This window comes from Muntiacus reevesi, chromosome 15 (assembly GCF_963930625.1).
Source record: "Muntiacus reevesi chromosome 15, mMunRee1.1, whole genome shotgun sequence".
In the NCBI taxonomy this organism is placed as follows: domain Eukaryota; kingdom Metazoa; phylum Chordata; class Mammalia; order Artiodactyla; family Cervidae; genus Muntiacus; species Muntiacus reevesi.
The window spans coordinates 46,438,970-46,459,431 of record NC_089263.1 but is presented as its reverse complement, the minus strand read 5'-3'; the positions used below and the strand labels follow the sequence as shown (position 1 = coordinate 46,459,431).

Here is a 20,462-nt window from a genome sequence, read left to right as displayed (position 1 = left end):
TTCATATTTAAATCATCTTTATTTACAAAATACTATCCTGAGAATTATAATTCCATTAAGCTTCAATTTGAGCAAAAGTATACTCACTTAAGTAACAGCAGTTACTTAAACTGAAAATGAGAGAGAAGTCAAAATCACTTTTGAAGAGAGACCAACAATATGGTCAAGTTTCTTGCGGTGGCTCTGGATGCTCAGTAGTAGGCTCATTTGAAGGTGGAATCAGCCCTAATGGGAACTCACTTCTACTTTCAGGATGTGGGGGTGGGGGGAAAAATCCAGCTCTCGGGAGAAGATAATGAGGAAAACCTCTTGGTGGATAGACATTTCTCACTGTTCAAAGAGATTGGTAAAAGACAGGTTTTAACTTTCAGCACCTGCACTGTGGCCCCAATAAATCATTAGCTTATAACATCTAGTACCTATCTTTATTCTCGAAAGATGACACCAGAATAATTACCTGATTTAACAAATGAATTCTTAAAACACTGAGAAAAACATATGCTCTTCAACTACACGTGATTAAAGGGAATATCACTAATTTTAGCTGCAGGTTTTTGTCCTATGAGAATCTAACATCTTAACACTTTTTAAAAAGGAGAAGAACTATTTCAAAATAGAGTAACTCAAAAAAGCTTTCATGTAATGTAATTTTCACCAGATTTAAAATTAAGATCAGTAATTCCCAAATCTAATTTGACAGTATCCTAAAATATTTACAGTTATATCAAAAACTGTCTTGAAATTCTTCAAATAAAATTCATTTTAGTTCACTCTAAACTTTAAAAAGAGGAGGAATGAGGGAAGGAATGACTCTATCAGGCAAATGATAGGCTTTTTCCTGGTATTTGTTAACCATGTATTTATCCTACTGAAACCTGTAGTTCTAAATGGAAATTAGTCATAAAAGCAATAATCATTTCTTTTCTCAAATGTGAGGCTATGAGGAATTTTAATAAATTCAACAATTAGTCCAAACATGATGATAAACACATTCTAGGTTTTAAATAAGTAGGATTACATGGGAGCTATTTATGAAAAAGGATTTTAAAAGATTTTCTAAAATACTTTAGTCAGTCATTTTAATGCAAAAATATAAACTGTAATTATTTTTACTAATTGACATAGTACCCAATTTCTGTCTAATAAGATACAAATAGTTTTAGTCTTAACATAAGACTGTTGCAAAAAGCCAATGATTTTCTTGATTACTGACACACAAGTAATTCTACATCTATTAAGATGAATCAAGTTGAAGCCTCATTACTGATAAGACCTCATTACTGATGGCTGGCAATCTTCCCAATTTGGAAAAATAATGGTATACTTACAGATGATGAGAAAAATTTTCCTCCATTGTATTACTACATGAATAGAAAGTAAAATTAATGTTTCTGATCTACTCTATAAGACATATATAACATTTATGAAGCATACTTGCGAATGGCGGAGGTGGTGGGCCAGGGAAATCCCTTGGTGGAAAATAATCTCGAGGAGCTCCATACATGCTTCCTGGAGGAGGTGGAGGAAAAGGAGGCCCTCTTCTTATGAAAGGACCCCTTGTATCCATGGGAAACAATGGAACTCTGACTGGAGGACGAGGTGGAGGAACAAAACCAGGTCTAGTTGCTTCATTTTCAATGGGAAGAGATGAATCAGGAACATTTAAATTCTACAACAAATTGACATACAGCAGTCACTGCAATAGCAAAGTTTGCAATAGCCTTCCTTATAAGCTTAGGCTTAGAAGAAGGTATCTAAGCACCTAGGCAGAAAGCAGTCTATGATACCGTAAAAGGCTCCAAAGAAAGATTCCGTTTTTTACATCAGATGGATTTTAGCTATCATTAATATTTTATTAACTCAACAGAAAACAGTGTTAACCAACAAAGTAATTGCCCAACTAAAAATAAAACATGAGAATAGCTCGAGTACCAAAATATACATTCTTTTATCAAGCATATACTAAAAAAAAATGCTTAAGTTAGTATTTTCAAGGTGACCAAAAACCAAGATTGTAAGCCAGTAAACAAAAAACATACTTTAAAATAGTCCTAGATTTAAAATAAAAGTCCAAGAGGGAATTCAAATTCTTGTTCAACTATACAAACTAAATCAAGCCTTGAGTCTGTACATTGTACTTTATCACCATGGGGTACAATCCAAAAAGGAAATAGCTATAATGCAAAGCATGAAGTACATTTGTCAAAAAGAAAGCAGCAGCTTTTAATCAAAAAACCAGATGCTGGCTAAATTACTATTCTAGTAAACCAAGAGATTAGAAAGATCCTGAATACATGGATACAATTCCACTTTGAATACTTACACCAAGATCATCTTTGCTTTCATTTCTACTGGATTCCATTTCTGAAGATACTGGCCCATCTAAAAATAAAAGTTAAACCATGAAAAATACTTGGTTTATCACACCATTCTTACAGCTTCAGATCACAAAGGACATTGATATCCCTACTCCCCTTGCCGGCACATAAGCCAGCTTGACACCAGTATCCTGTATTAGAGCCACAAGGACAGCTCGGGGTCCGTGGAGCTTTCGGCAGACTCGGAGTTCTGTCAAGGTGTATGTTTGTGGTTTCCCCACCACGTGCCTAGACAATCCTACAAGCTGCATCACTAAGGAAGCTTCCAGCAGACAGCATTCCTCTCCCTCTCCCCAGCTTCTTTCCTCCTGTCTTCCTTTCCTTTCCTTTCTTCCTCCCTTCTCTCTCATTTTTCCTTCCTTATTCCTCCATCACATGACATAGACTAGCAACTGAATTAGCCACTGTTTCTAAATAAATATGTCTGGGCTTTATCATCAAGAATTGCACAGGCTCTGAGAACATAAATTTAAACAACCCTCTCTCGGACTACAACTGCCTGTCCCCTCCCAGCCTTTTCATTTCATTACTCTCACTATACTTATCCTTGGGTATCACTGAAGCTTCCAGTCCTCTGATCTCTCAGTTTCCTCCTTTCTTCATTTCCCTCCCTAATTAGCTGATCTCGGAGACTCCATTGCTAACAGCCAGTCACTAGTGTCTTTATCCTATTGGCCATCTTTCACCTGCCTAGGATTCTTCTAGACAATCTAAGAGCCTGATTCTGTACTCAAGAGTCCCCTGCCTTGAGCTTCCGCTGGGATCTTCCATTCTGCTTCCTCCCTCCACCCTTTCTGCTAGACCCATCCTATCGACAGGTCTCTCCCAACTACTATTTTAAAATTATAAAGAAAAAGAGAACCCCCTTACAGCTATCGTTCCCCTTCACAGTCAAAAGTTCTTCTTCTTCAAAAAAAGTTTTTCTATATATATTATTCAGAATTCCTCCCATTTTGTCTCTCAATTGTACTCAATCTATGTGCAGCATACACTGTTTCCCTGAAATTATATCCCCCAAGATAAAATGTCTTTTTTTTCCTCTCAATTAAAATAGAACTTTCAGTTCTTATTTTTTGTGATTTCTCACGTAGTTGACTACTCCCCCCCTCCTTCACTCCTCTCCGCCTTCACCTTCCGGGAGGGCACCTTCTCTCTCTCCTTCCTAGCTCTCCTTCTCAGTCTCCTCCGTGGGCCCCATGACTCCTCAGGGGTGGTCTCTTCAGAGTTCCGCCCTCAGCCTCCTCTCCTCTCATCCTCTCCTTGAGAAATTTTACCCATTCTACAGCTCTAATTTAATGTATACTACTACTGAACTTCCAGATGTTTAAGTCAGATCTATATATTTCCCCCAGGACTTCCGAGCTTGAAGTGCCTACTTGAATAGCCTTGCAGTTGTATCATAGGAGCAGCTAAGTTCAAAGTTAACTTAAAATATTTCCCGTCAAACATCATACTGCTTCTTGCTCCTTGTCTCTGAACAATGAATGGCCCCAGCCCCACATGCCTTAGCCAAGAACCCGAGCATCAGCCAAGACTCTCCCTCCTCCCTCATTCCGTTCAATCTGAAGTCCTCCCAATTATATTATCTCTGTGTCTCTTCACATCTCTCTGTCTGCTCAGCTAAGTCACCACCATCATCCATGTAGATTTCTGTCACAATCTTCTAAAAAGTTACCCTCTCTCCAATCTCAACCACTCCCTCTAATCTATTCCCCGTAACACAACCAGAATAATTTCTCCAAAATGCAGGTCTGATCTGATTATTCTCCATTTAAAATCCTTTAACATGTTCCCATTATCCCACAAGTAGGTCCAAAATTTCTGAACAGGTTTGCAAGGCCTTGAAAACTATGCACTGCTTACTTCTACACTACTTGTTTCAATATTCTGACTTCCACTCCATGTTGCAGCCACATTTACAAGGCATTCCTACCTGTGTCTTTAAATATGCTATTCTCTCCTCCCAGAACATTATCAAACATCATTCTTGCCCAGCTAATTCCTCCTTTAATTCTCAGCTTATACATCATTTTCTCCAAAAAGACTTTCTCGACAACCCCACATTCAAAACATCACCACCTCTCATCTAGGTTAGTGGCTCGTGGCCCATAAGCTCCCATAACATTTTGCACTTGTTACTTTTGTCACTATATAGTGCAATTGCCTGCAGACCACAGGCATAAGGAATGCTGACCTCCTATTCACCGGTGAAACATAGCAGCTACCACAGTGCCTGTCAAACGGTAAACAGTCTATAGACATTTAGTGCATCGATGGCAGGGCTGAGGCACTAAACTGATCCACCATCCTCTCATTTCAGTAAAGCCTAAGGATCAAGACCATGGCTCTGGTGTCAGACAGGGTATCAAATCCTAGCTCTAACACTTCCTACCTAAGCTCTTTAGCACCTTTTTTGAGCCTTGATTTCTTCATCTGTAAAATAAGGGTAATAGTATCTACTCTACAGGTTTATTGTAAAGATGAAATGAGGTCATTCATTTCATTCAATAAATGTTTAATGAGCACTAGTGTTACTTAATGTATTTCCACCATTTCACACCACTTTCCTTCATGTAAACACCATACACTGATAAACCAATAACAAAACATTACACAGATATAGAAATTTTTCAGCTTACAAAATACTTCCACACACATTAACTCATTTAAACCTCATAAGATCAAGGGATTCATATGTCAGTTTTACAGGCATTATCCATCAATAACTCATGCTCTTTTCTTTATTTTTGCTTATACTCTTCATTATTACTGGCACAGACCTTTACCTTTTAACTAAATTTTCAAATTTCCTCAAAAGCAGCTCAAATGCCACCTCTTTCAAAGAGGTTTCCCTGATCCTTCAACTATATGGGCGTTTTCACTTTCTGTGAACCTAACATACTGTCTAATGGGACTTATCATCCTGGCTAGTATCAGTCAAGCATAAATATCTGTCTTTCTCCTCTATTAGTAATTATTAGCTCCTTAGAGCTAAAAACTGCACCTTACTATATAGTTATAGTCTACCATGTCATGCAGTGTACCCTCTAAAGTGAAAGAACATAAAAATTATTTGCTAAATTGAATAATGTTCAATTGCAAAAAAAATGAACAAAACTGTGAAAAATTTTAAATAGCATTAGTTTAGGAATAGATGTTTAATCACACATACTTTCATTCACATTAAGTTTGACTTAATGGGGGAAAACAATTTCAAACACCAAACAGAAATAATTATAATAACAGAAAACCAGGCCACAGGTCTCCTTCTTTGCTTAATATTCAAAGAAGAATGATTTTCCAGAATAATACATATTCCAACTGGATAATTTCCCTCTCCTAAAATATATACCCTTTCCTGAGGAAATTTTTTACCCATAAACTTTCATTTTCTACTTTTAATCTTTTGTTATGTACTTCTAAAATACATTGGGTGTATGTAATTCCCAATTTCAATGGGTTGCTATGAGGTGGTTTAAGAAAATGAGCCCAAGACAAATTGTTGGTTGCTCAGTAAATGTTAAATCTACCTAAGCATGAAAAATGTAAACAAGGTAACTGATTAACCCATCAACAGAACATGCACTCAAATTATTTCTCTGATTTTCACATATCATTCACACAGCCTAATTTCTCTGATTACTACACAGGATTTATGTAAGTGGACTGGAAAAACTAGAAAATTAATCATGGAACACAGTAAAATTTACCATGATAGGTACACAGAATAAAGTCATTGCACTAGTGCCCAAAACAACCACCGACGCATGTGCAGATGCCATGGATGTGCACAAAATAGCAAGAAACATAAAACCAGGAAGTTCCCAGGAAAGAAATTGTGACCTTAAGAGCTAAGCAGAAATCACAATTATATTAGTTCTTTATGCAGCTTCCAGTTCTTTAGTATGCCATCATTACTAAAAAACACATATATACCCAGAATATTTCTTACCTGTTTTATCCAAAGAAGGCATATTAAAACTTCTGAGTTCTGCTGGTCCAGAAAGTCTACCAGAATTAGAATAAAATCTATCTTGCCTTTGTGGAAGAAGAACTGGATCAGGATATGGCTGGCCTAGAAAACATGTTTTTAAAATATCTTCATTAAAGATAAAAATCAAGTTTCCTTAAATTTAATACATTGAACATAGAATTTTGCTCTCTAAAAGACTTTGACACATATTCTTGGTAGACGATAGTAAACAATTTTAGGAAAACTACACACTTAAGGCAATAATTTTGCTTTTTAGTTAACACAAATATGATGATACCTTGGAGTTTGAAAGTTTCCGCTACTACATGTACATCAGAATATATGAACAGAATTTAGTTATATATATATATTTATAGATAGATTTAACTTTAATTTTAATAATAGTGGAAGGAAGTGAATACATCAATAAATCAAAAAAAGGCTTCGAGGAGCTAGGTACTAGTAAACAAAGAAAAGACAGAATATGCTGTAAACATAGAAAGAAATTTAGCAGAACTGATGATAAAAGAAATGGGTCACCAGAGCAGAAATAGTATCAGTGAGGTCATCAAGTAATCAAATCTTCAATAACTTCAATATTTTAGAATTTAGCATCCCTCCAAAACTAAAGGGAAAAATCTCTGACTCAACAGATGAATGGTAGGTTCACAATGCTCAGATTAAGGACATCTGGGCAGACACAAATTTAGGCACAGACTCTGACTCAAGTACTTCTACAGTCAGCCTCCTTTGTCATTTATGAAGACAAAATGGTAATAATTCATGGATCCTTGTGGAACTCATCATTCTTGAAAAAATATAGGTAGTCTATCTCATCTGTTAGGTGATGGTAGACTTTGATTAAGCTTACTTTTGCCAATCTTCAAAAATATAGTAGAGAACATGACCAGCATCTGCCCATTTCCCCATCCCCAACCCCTGGTAGCCATTGGTCCACTCTTTCTATATGTTCCACATTTTCAGATGCCCACATACAAGTAAGGTCCTGCAGTATTTGTCTTCCTCTATCTGAATAATTAGGTGGAAGTTCTTAAAGACACTGCTACAGTGGGAAAGAAGGGCCAGAAGCTTCCTTAAGCAACCAGATTCTTGCAAAAGTTAATAAGTAAATAATACTATTAAAAAAAATATGGCAGGGGACAAAGGGGATAACTTTTTTTTACCCTGTTTCACTCTCTCCCATCCTAACCGATACGGTCTCATACTACCTTCCATGACTGTCCTAGGTGAACATAATGTGAACTCCATACATACTTGTTATATGACTCAGTCCCCTGGGACCTTATAGAGACATCTTTCCCACAAAAAGCCAAGGATACCACCTGCCATCAACTCAAGTCAATGATGAAAATTGTATTTAATGAGTGCTCAAGGGTCAAGTGGAGAAGGAAATGGCAACCCACTCCAGTATTCTTGCCTAGAGAATCCCGTGGACAGAGGAGCCCGGTGGGCTGCTGTCCATGGGGTCACATAGAGTCAGACACAACTGAAGCGACTTAGCAGCAACAGCAGCAGCAGCAGCAAGGGTCAAGGGATGTGACTTAGGAAAGAAAGATTCAGAGAGTCTTGAGGGCTCATTTCCTCCCTCTTTCAGAGTTGTAACCATCTGAATTAGCCCCATGGGAGAAAAGGCCAATACCAACCACTGAGGTCTAAACTGAGTTTTCCCTACTTTAAACACAGAATTAACTAAATGGCAGACTTTCTAACTCTTTCTTAAAATCTGGTCTCAAGATACCATATCATTATCTTGCTTCTAAAATATATCCCCACAATATCAATAACCTGAGAAATACAAGATTTTGTTATAAGTATTCTGTTTTACTGACCATATGTTACACATTGCCCTCCTCTAGGAAAATAATCCACTCTTTAAATCTACCAGCTCTTATGTGCCAGGCATCAGTGATACAAAGTTGGGTTTAATACAATCTGTGCCCTTATGGTGACAAAACAAAAACAAATCATATCTTAAATAAAAGGGCATACAAATAATATGAGAGATGGTCTATCTAATTCTGACTGGAGGAGTCAGAAACAGTGCCACAGAGAAGGTAAAGCTTGCCCTGAAAGAAAAATAAGGAAGGACAAACGAGTAAACAATGATATTCTAGTCAAATTCAAATATACATATACATGTATATGCACATGTACATACATAAACACACACATATACTTAATGTATTAAGATAAAACTATGTGGAAAGCATATGACCAATGAAAGACTAAAATACAAATAAGTACACGAAGGGTTCCTTTCTCTTTTACCTGCTTACCACCTTTGTTTTCTACCACCATTCTCAGAGAATAGATGATTAAAAAGAAAGAATGGGAGAAGGAAAAGAATCAGGGGAAAAAAATAGAAAAGGAGGAAGAAGCATACAGAGCACCGTGAAGCAATTTCATAAAATAAAAATTACAAAAAAATTCACAATGTCTAGTTTAAACAAAAATGTTACTCATCTCTTTTCATTCCAAAACAAATCTCAGCTTATAATAGTTCCTTCAGTAGCTTTAATAACTGGGGGTCTATCATATAACAAGAACACTAATGTGGATGAAAAGAGAATTATAAGGATGGATAAAGGATTTGCATTTTTTAACTCAATATTGTTCACTAATCAAGTACAATAAGCATCTTTACTCAGAATGTGAAAAAATAACTTAATGATTAAGGAATTAATGGAAAGTAAAACTTCCAGAAAGTAGCTGATAAAACCATCAATATGGATAGACCACGGCTCTGGAATAAAGAGGCCGATGGTGCAGAGAAAATGTCTAAGAAACATACGTATGCAAACATGGACATTTAAGATAAAAGTAATATTTCAAATTGATAAATAAATATATAGTATTAAAACAACTGTCTACCCATGGGGGAAAAAAAACTCTTCAACTAAACACGAAAACCAAAATAAAATCCATATTATTAAAGACTTAAAAAATCAAAACAAAATTTTAAATTTTTAGAAGAAAAGAGTATCTTTTTGATGTAGACAGGTTCTAAAGAAAAAAAATTCAGTAAAAATAAAAATGGATTAACTTCCCGTAACAAAAATAGAAAACTTCTGATTTTTGATATATAACAATAACATACATAACAATAAACCAAGAAAATATTTACAAAAGATAGAAGATTAGCATCCAAAGGATGCTAAGAATTACTATTAACCTAAAGAGAAATGGATCAGGCCATCTACAGAAGTAAATACAAATGACCAATAAACATGAAAAGAGGCTCAAGCTCACTAATAATGAAGGAACTGTAAAAAAAAAAAAGAAATCAAAGAAAAATGAGAAAAAATTTAACTCATATGGCTGGAAAAACTTTTAAAAAGTTTTACATCAGGTATTGAAGAAACAGCTACTCTCAAATACTTCACACATAACCACCCTTGAAGACCAAGGGCAACATCTATTAAAACCAAAACTGTATGTATCTTACTTCCCAGCAATTTCATAACCTGGACTCATCTCTAAAGAACATGTGTGCAAAAATAAAGTTTTAACTGCAGCACTGTTAGTAATGGTGAAACACTGAAAACACCCTGAATGTTCATCAGAGGAAAATGGATAAGATGAGATAAATATACTGTGGTATATTCATATACTTAAATACAGCAATTTAATAATAATTTTTATTAAAATGGAAAGAAATCAGGAACATACGCTGACAAAAACTTGATAAAATAGAAATTTTAAAAAAATCATATATAGACTATAAGTTTACAAACATTAAACTTATGAGTAACTGTCTCTGCAAAAGAAGGTAATAACCTTGGGAAAGGAAACAGAATAGTTTCCCCGGTGGCTCAGAGGGTAAAGAATCCACCTGCTGTGAAGGAAACAGAATAGACTTCAACTCATATAGTATGCTGTTTATATTTGTTTTATTTACCCATTCTCTTTCTCTGACACACAGCTACACATACACACACACACACATATATATATATGAAACAAATACTAATATGTAAATTCTGGTAGGTGATAGACAGGATTATGCTGTTTTTTAACTTATTTTTTTTTCTTCACCTGTAAAATGGGAATAATAAATTTAAGAGTGTTAGAATGATTAATATAAAGCTCTTAACATCTGGCACAAAGTAAGCATCCCAAAGTAGCTGTAATGATAAATTTTTTATAATTACAAACTATATTAAAATATAGTGTTGACTTGTGTGCTCAGTCATATTCAAGTCTATGTGACTACACAGACTATACTCCAGGCTTCTCTGTCCATGGGATTTTCCAGGCAAGACTATTGGAATGAGCTGCCATTTCTTCCTCCAGGGAATCTTCCTGACAAAGGGGTCGAACTCGTCCCTTGCATCTCCTGCACTGGCAGGCAGATTCTTTACCACTAGTACCACCTGGGAAGCCTATAGTATCAACTGGTCTCTTTCAAATCTAAGATCATAAACTTCAACTGGATCCTCAACATTGCCCTGTAATCATACCACATTTCACTTACATGTAAATTCTTTCACTCTCCTAAATGGCTACTGTGTAACTTTTTCTCCCTCCAAATTTCTGACAATCCCCTCCCTTTCTCTCCTATCCCAAGTTAATGATTTTACACATCAAGAAACTTGATGCAACTACACACACTCACTTAACCTCACTCAGCCTCTAATCTGTGCCCAGGTGCTCTGCCTTCCTTCCTTTCACAAAGTTATTCAAACACTATCTAATTTCCTAATTACCCTCTGGATCCCACTCTTTTTGTGTACTTTTATACCCTCTCCCATACATCATCAATTTCTCCTCTGATCTTAGATCATTCCCATCAGCAAATAAACATGTTGTAATGTTTTCTATCTTTAAAAACAAAAACATTTCTCCATCCAATTACCACCTCATCTCTCATTTTTATTAAAAGCAAATTTTTTCAAATACTGTTTACATTTGTCCCCACATCTTAATCTTTCCTCTATCTACTCTCTTCAGGAACACTGAAAAATTAAACATGGATTTTTCAAGTTTATATAACTACATATAGCAGTAAGTTAGCAACCAAATGCTAATCATTAGAATTTAAAAAGAATCATTACACAAGAAAGCTGAAGTGTCACAAGAAATATATACTCCCAAAAAAGTGACAATCTCAAAATTTGGAAACAACTTTAAAGTAAATCTCATCCTCTAATAGTAGAAAAGCATCACTATGGGTTTTAGTACACTTTTTCAGCTTATGAAGACTCCAAAATCTCAACAAGGAAATCAAGGTGAACCTCACTTGAGACAAACTATAATTCTATCAAATGCATCTTATCTGAAAGAATGTTTGCAATGCAGGGCAATGGTCTACACAAACATCTACAGATCAGAGCCAGTAATGTAAAAATCTATGCCTGTGTTTTCCAAACTGTTCTGATAAAGCTCTCCCAACTGTTCTGATCTGTTTTAGCCTGCTCTTCTCTCTCAAGGTAAAATTCAGAACTGTCCTCATCAAGTTGGCTGTATATGTCTTCTGCATAGCTCTTTAAAAAGAGAGATAAAAAGCAAGTTGTTTAAATATGCAAGGCTGAAGATCACACTTAATTCATGATAAAACCACTAAGAAATAACAGCTAAGTCTCTTTGCTATCCATTACATAAAATAAATTACCTAAATCAGTTAAAGATAAGCACTGACCAAAAAAAAAAAAAAAAAAAAATGGAATACCTACCTACATACATATTCCCTGCTCTTTGCTAAAGCTCAAAAAAGTACAAGGAGGAAAAATTATATAATTCACTATTAATGCATATCTCTAAAGTAGCATAAGATCTGCTGAGAATTAAGATTCTTATTCTTCTCTATTACTTCTCTATTCCGGGAAAAAGAAATTGTGAGGTAGCATAGAGGAATAAAAGGACACTGAAGTTGGAGCACTCAAAGATCAAGAGGGGCACTGAGAGATTAAGAATACCAAAGAGTGAGAAAAAAATGATAAAAACTGAAACTTTGTTTCATTAAAGTATCTGTGGTTTTATTTTCTTAACTTAAAATTTTACCAAAATATTTACATGAACTTAGACACAATTACTAACTTTCTTGTTAGATTCATGAATATAGTCATGTACATATGATGAATCATTACTGTGATTAATACCTACACTATAAATTACTTATGGATATAATTCTCAAGAATCAGTTAAAAGACTAAAAGTCAAGAATCCTGCAGATTCATACCCTGACAGTCAAAAAGCTATCATTTAAATTTTAGCATTTCTTTTCTTATTTGAATTATGTTAATAGTATCGTAGAAACACACAGTTACTAATTACAGTTTACAAAAAGCATAAGAACATTTTAAGAAGCATGTCTCTCAAATGTATTAATAACTACTAAATGTGGGAGCAGGAGATGCAGAAGATATGGGTTCAATCCCTAGGTTGGGAAAATCTACTGGAGTAGGAAATGGCAACCCTCTCCAGTATTCTCACCTAGAAAATTCCACGGACAGAGGATCCTTATGGGTTACAGTCCATGGCGTTGCAAATAAATGGACATGACTGAGTAACCCAGTGTACACACATGTGGGAGTTAGATCATATTTTAAGACTTTCTAAAAACTTGTTCAACCATTAGTCAAGATTGCTTACTATGCACAGCTTTGTAAATAAGAGCAACTACAAAGAAAACAAGGCAATTACTTAGGAACAACTTAACAGAAAAACCATATATTCCTTTCTTCCAAAAAGTAACTTTAAAACTTTAAAATTATATTACCTAAATATGTTTTTCAAAGCTAGTTATACAGTAAGTGAAAATACATCACAATAGTATTAATATAATCCCTCTAGCTAGATTGTATTCATGACCTCAATTATTTACCTTTCCTTGTATGCTTGTCCTTAAGAGGTAAAATACCTATCCTGCCCAATGATTCCAAATTCTGACATGTGACTTGCTTTGTCAACCAAATGTTAGCTGTTGTGATTCAGAGAGGCTTCAAAAAGCATTTTGATGTTTTTGCTTTTCTACTCCTGAACTTCAAGGATGAGATCCTCACAGAATAAAGTTCTACTTCTCACAGAATGAAACACTGAGCAAGGTAAGTAACACTGATGAAATTCGTGTTGCAGTTCAACAATTATTAAGAATTTATAATGGGCTTGTTAATTACGGGACATCTTCTTGTTAAAATTTTAATTCTGACTACTTATGACGTGATATTTCTACCTAAATTCATAAGACAAATAAAATAAACTGAAAACAGTTTCTTAACCTGAATGCTGGCTTACAGGTGTACTCAAATTTTGAAACAATCATCAGGTTATATGCTTAAAAACACTTGCACTTTATATGCACTGTATCCAGATAAGAAAGTTGTTTTGTTTTGTTTTTAACTGTTGATTTTAAAATAAAGATTCCCAGAGAGCTGCAAAAATACTGTAGAAAGTTCCTGCATACCCTTTACCCAGTTTCCCCAAATGTTTACATTTTTCATAACTATAGTTTAAAGTAATAACAGGAAACTAACATTATTACTAACTAACGTGTATAGTTCTTGCCATGGATAGATTTTATCATGAATAGATTTATGAAACCACCAGCACACTCAAGATACAGAACTATTCCATTTCCAAAAGGATCTCTCTCAGCCTTCCCTTTAATCACATCCACTCTTCTCCCTTCACCATCCCTAATTCATGGCATCCACTAATCTGTTTTCTAGTTCTATAATTTTGTCATTAAAGCATTATATACATAAAATCATATATTATCTGACCTTCTGAAATATTTTTCTCAGTCACTATCATGGCCTTATGTTAGTCACTCAGTTGTGTCTGTCTCTTCGAGACCCCATGGACTATAGCCGGTCAGGCTCCTCTGTTTATGGAGTTCTCCAGGCAAGAATACTGGAGTGGGTAGCCATTCCCTTCTCCAGGGGAGCTTCCCAAGCCAGGGATCAAACCCGGCTCTCCTGCGTTGCAGGCAGATTCTTCTCTTTAAGAAGAGTTTTTAGTGGTTGCTCTAGGTAGTACATAACTTATCACTGTTAACTGCTGAAAACATTTACCAGTTTGATTAAAAGGTAGCTTGACCTAGAACAGGAAGTCCCTCAATTAAGTTTTTAAACTGAAAAAGGTGTGTTCACAACTGGATTTAGGAAAGAATGCTGTAGTCTGGTTTTACTAGCATTGTATATTATATTATTTGCTCTGTCAACTACATTGAACATTATCTAGAACATCTCAACATTAACCATTAATACTGAACTAAATGTTCTATTACTCAGATAAACAGATTACATAGATCACTCAGTTCATCTCTCTCATTGTATAAAAGGACTGAACTCCAAAGAGATAAAACAAATTTCAAAAATCACATAAAAAGATTAAAGAGTGAAGATTAGAAATCAAATTTTTTAATTTCCAATCCAAATACTTTTTCACCTGCAGAATTCTGGACAAAGGCTACAGTCCATGGGGTTGTTTAGTTGCTCAGTCGTGTCCAACTCTTTGTGATCCTGTGGACTGTAGCCTGCCAGGCCCCTTGTCCATGGGATTTCCCAAGCAAGAATGCTAGAGTGGGTTGCCACTTCCTTCTCCAGGGGATCTTCCCAACCCAGGGATCGAATCCATGTCTCCTGTATTGGCAGGCAGATTCTTTACCACTAAGCCACCAGGAAAGCTCCAAATGTACCAGATGGACTTAACAGCAGAATGGAAGTAACATTGGAAAGAGTCAGTAAACTTGAAGATAGATCAACAGAAGTTATTCAACCATAAAAAGAAAGAATGGAAAAAAATTTGGCAATAAAATGAGGAGACAGAGATCCATGGGACAACATCAAAAGGTCTGAAAAATTATAGGTTTCAGGCAATTGTTAAACAACATGTCAAATATGTTCCAATTTTATGAATAACAGTCACTATTGTTTGGGTTCCAGCCTCAGCTCCTCATCTAGCTAACTGTTCTAACTGAAGACTGTCAGGGAAAATCCTTCTTCTGGGACTCAGTTCCCTTCTCTATTAAGTAAGGACACTGGGTAAATTAGTGGTTTTTAAATTTAGCTATTCCTCAGAACCTCCTAGAGAGGTTTTTTTGGGAAATACAGATCTTACCTCCAGAGATTATGTTCAGAAAGTGTAATGACAACATCGTACATCAACTATACTTCAGTGAAATTTACAGGAAAAACTAGGGCGGGGGAATGTGGTGAAACCCACGTATTTGCATTTTTTTAAGTCCCCTAGATTATTTCTGATGATAAGCCAAGTTTGAGCATCATCACACTAGCTAATACTTGGGGGGAGAGGCAGAGCATGTGACAGGGACTCTTGGTACTGACAGCTTGTAAATTCTCAAAAGGAACATCCTTTACAAAAATATGAGATTTCCCTGGTGGTTCAGTGGTTAAGAATCCACCTTGCAATGCAGGGGACATGAGTTTGATCCCTGATCAGGGAACTAAGATCCCACATACCGTGGAGCAACTAGCCCATGCACCACAGCTAGAGTCCGTGAGTCACAAAGAAAGATCCCGCTAAGGACTAATGCAGCCAAACAGAAAATTTTAAATATATATATATGTGTATGTGTATATACACACACACACACAGAGAAATACAATATATACGAAAAGCTTGAAATCAAACTCCTTATGAAAGGGGCTGTAAACTATTCATCTTTATTTTTATCACATCTAAAGTTTAAAATGAATGCTACTTAAGAAAAAAATCCTTGAAAGGAGGATTTCTATGCCACCTATTAACAGATTCTTAAGTCTGAAAGTCACAGCATATATAGTTCTAAACATAAAAACAGTAAGAAAAATATTCAGCTTTCTTAGAATTATCTGGGTATTCATTCATTCAACAAATATTTACTGGGCAAATACTATAGGCTCAGCACCGTCCTAGGTTCTGGAGATACAGCAGTGAACTAAAGTGACACAAATCTCTGTTTTTATGAAGCTGATACTCTAATGATATCAAACAAAAGAAAGTAACCTCAAACCAAAGAAATTACCACTTCATACAACATACACACACTAACAAAGCAAAGGCTAACTCTTGGAATTAAAGGGTTTTTTTAACCACAATATTCTTCCTTCTCCAACTCCTCAGGAAGCAATCTGAACTAGTATATTTTTTAAAATGTAACTAATTTATGCAAAGCAGGCATAGCTCACTTTACATAACAGTGTCTGTCCCTGAAACATTGTGCATAAATAAAAGTTTAGCAAACTGAATAATTTTAATAACGTTCCTTGGGCAAATAGAGGCTATAAGGGAATAGCCTTATAGTTATTGCCTTACTTCAGAATATTCTACTGTGAGTCTTCCAGTAAACATATTTATCTTGACAATTAATCTAAGATATATTGTTCAAGGGTAAAAAGACAATTATAAGGTGAATAGTATAACTGCACAGAAGTGATGAAGGAATGGGTATACCTATGTTTATGAAAACATATCAAAAAAGAACTCCCTAAAAGATATAAAACTACATTCTGGGAGGGGCATGCTTCAGATGACAAGGGGGATTTTTTCACTTTCCTAATCACACATTTCTCCATTGTTTGAATTTTCTAACATAAATATAAACATGTATCACTTCTATGAGGAACAAAAACTATAAAGACATTGCATGGTGGGGGTGGAGGGAGGACAGTTTTCTATAATGTGAATAATTATCCCTAATTACTCTCTTTGGAAATTTGTGTTACTACTGTTTTCTCATATGTATCATGGTTCTCCTTAAGACAGGGCACACATGTACTTCTCTATTCCTGTATGTTGCACACACACTGGATGCCTTTCAAATATACACACTAACTATACTCATTCCATACCTGATGGAGGAATCATCATCCTACGATCTTGTTCCCAGGGGGGTGAAAGGGAACCAGTGTCAGAAGACGCTCTGTGAGGATCAGTTAACCTATCAGAATTTGATTCTCCTCTTTCATTGGTAATCGGATGGTCCAGAGGATTCCCTGGGCCTCTTGAGCCTAATTAAAGAAGAAAGATACAACTGTTTTATCTAAAACAGCATTATAAGATTTCATCAAATAAAATCCAGGCCTTTTTTGAAAGGCAAAACAATCAGATTCTAACCAAGTTTTCCCAAGACACATTAGACTATAACTCTATCCTACCAAAGCCATTTCTAAAACAAAAGGAAATATTTTGTCATATACATAAATATTTGCCTATAAAACTCATTCTTAAATGTTATTACCATCATTATTTACATATAAAATCAGTGGTTAAATTGGAAATTATAAATACTAAGTCTGAAAAATAAGAGTAGAAAGTAAATAGCAAAGTAAAGGATTTCTATATCAGATGTAATAATTATGAGATTTTTGTTAATTAAACTAATATGCCAATAGTCAAAGAGTATGAAGCCTTTAAAACAGTCATCTTAGAGGCTATATATCTATTTTAATAATTCTGCAACTACTCAAAGTATATTTTAGAAATGTACTCAGATTAACTTAACAGCTACTCAAGAAATTGCATCTTACTATTGTAGTAAGTAGAGGCATGACTCTTCATGACTTCTGCCTCAGAAATGATTTTAGCCAGTCTGATTACAAAATTTATATATGCCAAATATATTTGGCTTTAAGCAACTTCTAGCAATTTTTAAATATCAAGTTCACCTCCAAAGAGAGCTCATAACAATGAAGTCAAGTCTAAAATAAAGAGTTTCAAAAGCAACAGCACTGCTGAAATAAACACTCTGAACAAGGTAACACTCATATGGGTAAGAAAATCTGACATGCTAACATTTATAAAGAAAGGGAATCATTCCAAAGTTCCCTTCCTATGACCACAGAAAGAATGGCACCTCAACTAATAACCCATACTCAATTAAAGTGAAAAACACAAATATAAAAAGTTTTAATATTAAATAACAAAATTAATTAATTAATATTTCATCTGTCATTGAGGGGAGAATGAGGTCTCCTCAAAATTACACTGCCCAGAAAACAAAAGCTTATTTAATTTTTCAAAGAACAACTTTAAAAAACAATTATTTTAATAGAAATCATTCTAAAATGCTCCCCACATTTCAGCACTTCCTTTAAGAGATAAAAGTAATATGACCTTTTCATGGTAACTGGTAGCAATCAGTATAAGCATTCTGTTTTTGTTTTTTTTTTAATTTTAGTAATTTTTTAAATTGTTCTATCTACTCTTGTTGTCAGGAAGCCAAGTGACTTTTATGTCAGGAGGTCTACTTATCCTTATTCCTTCTAGTTTGTTCATCCTTTTAATCAGTTCATCAGAAGGGAAAAAAAGGCTGGGATAGCAGAAAATTAAATCGGTGAAATATGTGCAAGAGTCAATTAGGCTGAGGTTGTCTAGAGTGAAAAACGGATCTTTAAAGGAGACATTCAAAGACTTTCTCCTGATTGCTTACTTCCAGAGGAAAAAAGTACAGGCAAGTGACTATTAGGTGAAAAACTGCCAACATGAACATGCTAAAGGTCAAGGTTTTTCATTCAGTCCACAAGTTACATACAATTTACTCTAAAAAGAAATTATTTTCCTTACACTCAACCTTACTCAAACCTTATCTCATCCAAACTTTCAAAAAAAAAAGTAAGAGGAAGGAAAAGAAAGGTCATTCTTCTTTTATGGGTCATAGAAACTTTCAGTTCAAAGCAACTCTTTTAAGGCCTACTGCTAACTTACCTAAAACTTCTGTAGCTTTTCTAACAGTAAAACACCCTTGCAAATGATCTAATCACATTGTATCTTCAAAGTTATTTAAAAAAGAAAGGAAAGTAACTTAAATAGGAGAGGAGAAATCAAAGGTAATTTTTACTGTTATTTCAAATATTCAATTAACTACAAGCAATCCTTGACTTATGTCATTCAATTTATAGTGATTCACATTGGCAATTTAGCTAGTTTATACCCTTACTTACAGGGCACTGTTTTTCAGGAGTGTTGGCTGCAACCCATTGTGGCATATGAAGTTAATCTTAACTGGTATTCCTTCTTAATGAAATGGAATAGAACTGAATAGAAGCTATCACAAAGCATCAAAGACAGTAAGGTAGTACTATTTCATGTGACTGGCTTCGATAACACTTATGTTCATGTGTAATCTGATATGATATAAACACAAATTCAGGGCTAAAAACCTAAGGCTCTCGATTTTGGAATAAATATGCTTGAATTTTGCCACAACGCAAGGGAAAGTTCTAAAGTAACTTGACAAACAAAATATAGTTGAGAGAGCAAAAGAGGAAAACTCCAGATCAAAAGAGGTATACAGGTAACATCAGTGCTGATGAGGTAACCGCAGAAAGATCAATAGCTAATGCTTGGGCTTGAATGGCTCTGGAAATTCTCAAAAACACATAAGGGGGTAACAAAGCACACGATCTTGGGTCAGTTTCTTAAAGTATTAACATACGATTTAGGGCTCTTTTGAGGTTCCCAACAAAACTATGTCTACAAGAGAGCACTTCTGAATTCCTTATTTCTTAAAAAAAAAAAAAAATAGCTCTTTCACTTTCTGATTTTCTACAATAAAAAGATCATGATAAGTAAAAAAAAGATTTTTAAAAAATTCTGTATTCCAATAATGCTCAATTAAAATACAATTTTATGCTAGGTTATACTGTTACTGTATTTCATGTATACTTTTATAAAGTTATATATTATGTAGTAAAAGATCCATCTTTTAAAAAGATTTTAAAAGATGATATATCAAGTCTCTGACCAAAATGTAATCCATCAGAAATAGGTTTCTAAGGGAAAAATATATTCAAATTAGATGTCACAGAGTTTCTTTTCCAAACAAAAATTAACCCAGAGTAAGTAAGTGCAAGGAATGCCCGTATTTTTCAAAGGTTTATTTTAAAGATCATTTTAAAGATAAGTTTAGATGAAAATATAAAGTCAGGAAGAAATCTAGAGCAATAAAGATGTTTAAACAATATACCTCTTCCTCCTCCCCCTGGAAGCAAAGGTGAGAGTCTGAGTGGCCCCTCCAACAAGGTTGGGGGGGAGAGAAAAGCTCTCACTTCAGGTGAAGGTCGGCCCAATGGTGAGGGACCGTATGGGGAATGCTCTGGAATAATTAAAACAGCATATTTAAATTCATAGTTTCAATTACCTACACT

The 20,462-nt window shown here is 34.9% G+C and overlaps 1 protein-coding gene across 11 annotated transcripts in view; it reads right to left on the bottom strand.

The window, feature by feature from the left end:
- The window catches only part of MIA2 (MIA SH3 domain ER export factor 2), an 88,640-nt gene continuing 68,178 nt past the window's right edge, over nucleotides 1–20,462 (bottom strand). For 8 of the 11 annotated variants that reach the window (XM_065906983.1, XM_065906984.1, XM_065906991.1 and 5 more), the window contains 6 exons: nucleotides 20,282–20,410; nucleotides 17,166–17,324; nucleotides 6,331–6,453; nucleotides 2,324–2,382; nucleotides 1,435–1,669; nucleotides 1–330 (listed from right to left, as the gene is read on the bottom strand). In XM_065906983.1, coding sequence (XP_065763055.1) covers nucleotides 164–330; nucleotides 1,435–1,669; nucleotides 2,324–2,382; nucleotides 6,331–6,453; nucleotides 17,166–17,324; nucleotides 20,282–20,410 — 872 coding nt within the window. In that variant the 3' untranslated portion in view covers nucleotides 1–163. Of the gene's footprint in view, nucleotides 331–1,434; nucleotides 1,670–2,323; nucleotides 2,383–6,330; nucleotides 6,454–17,165; nucleotides 17,325–20,281; nucleotides 20,411–20,462 lie in introns of those variants that run through there. The other 3 variants (XM_065906985.1, XM_065906986.1, XR_010659208.1) reach the window with 2 other exon arrangements.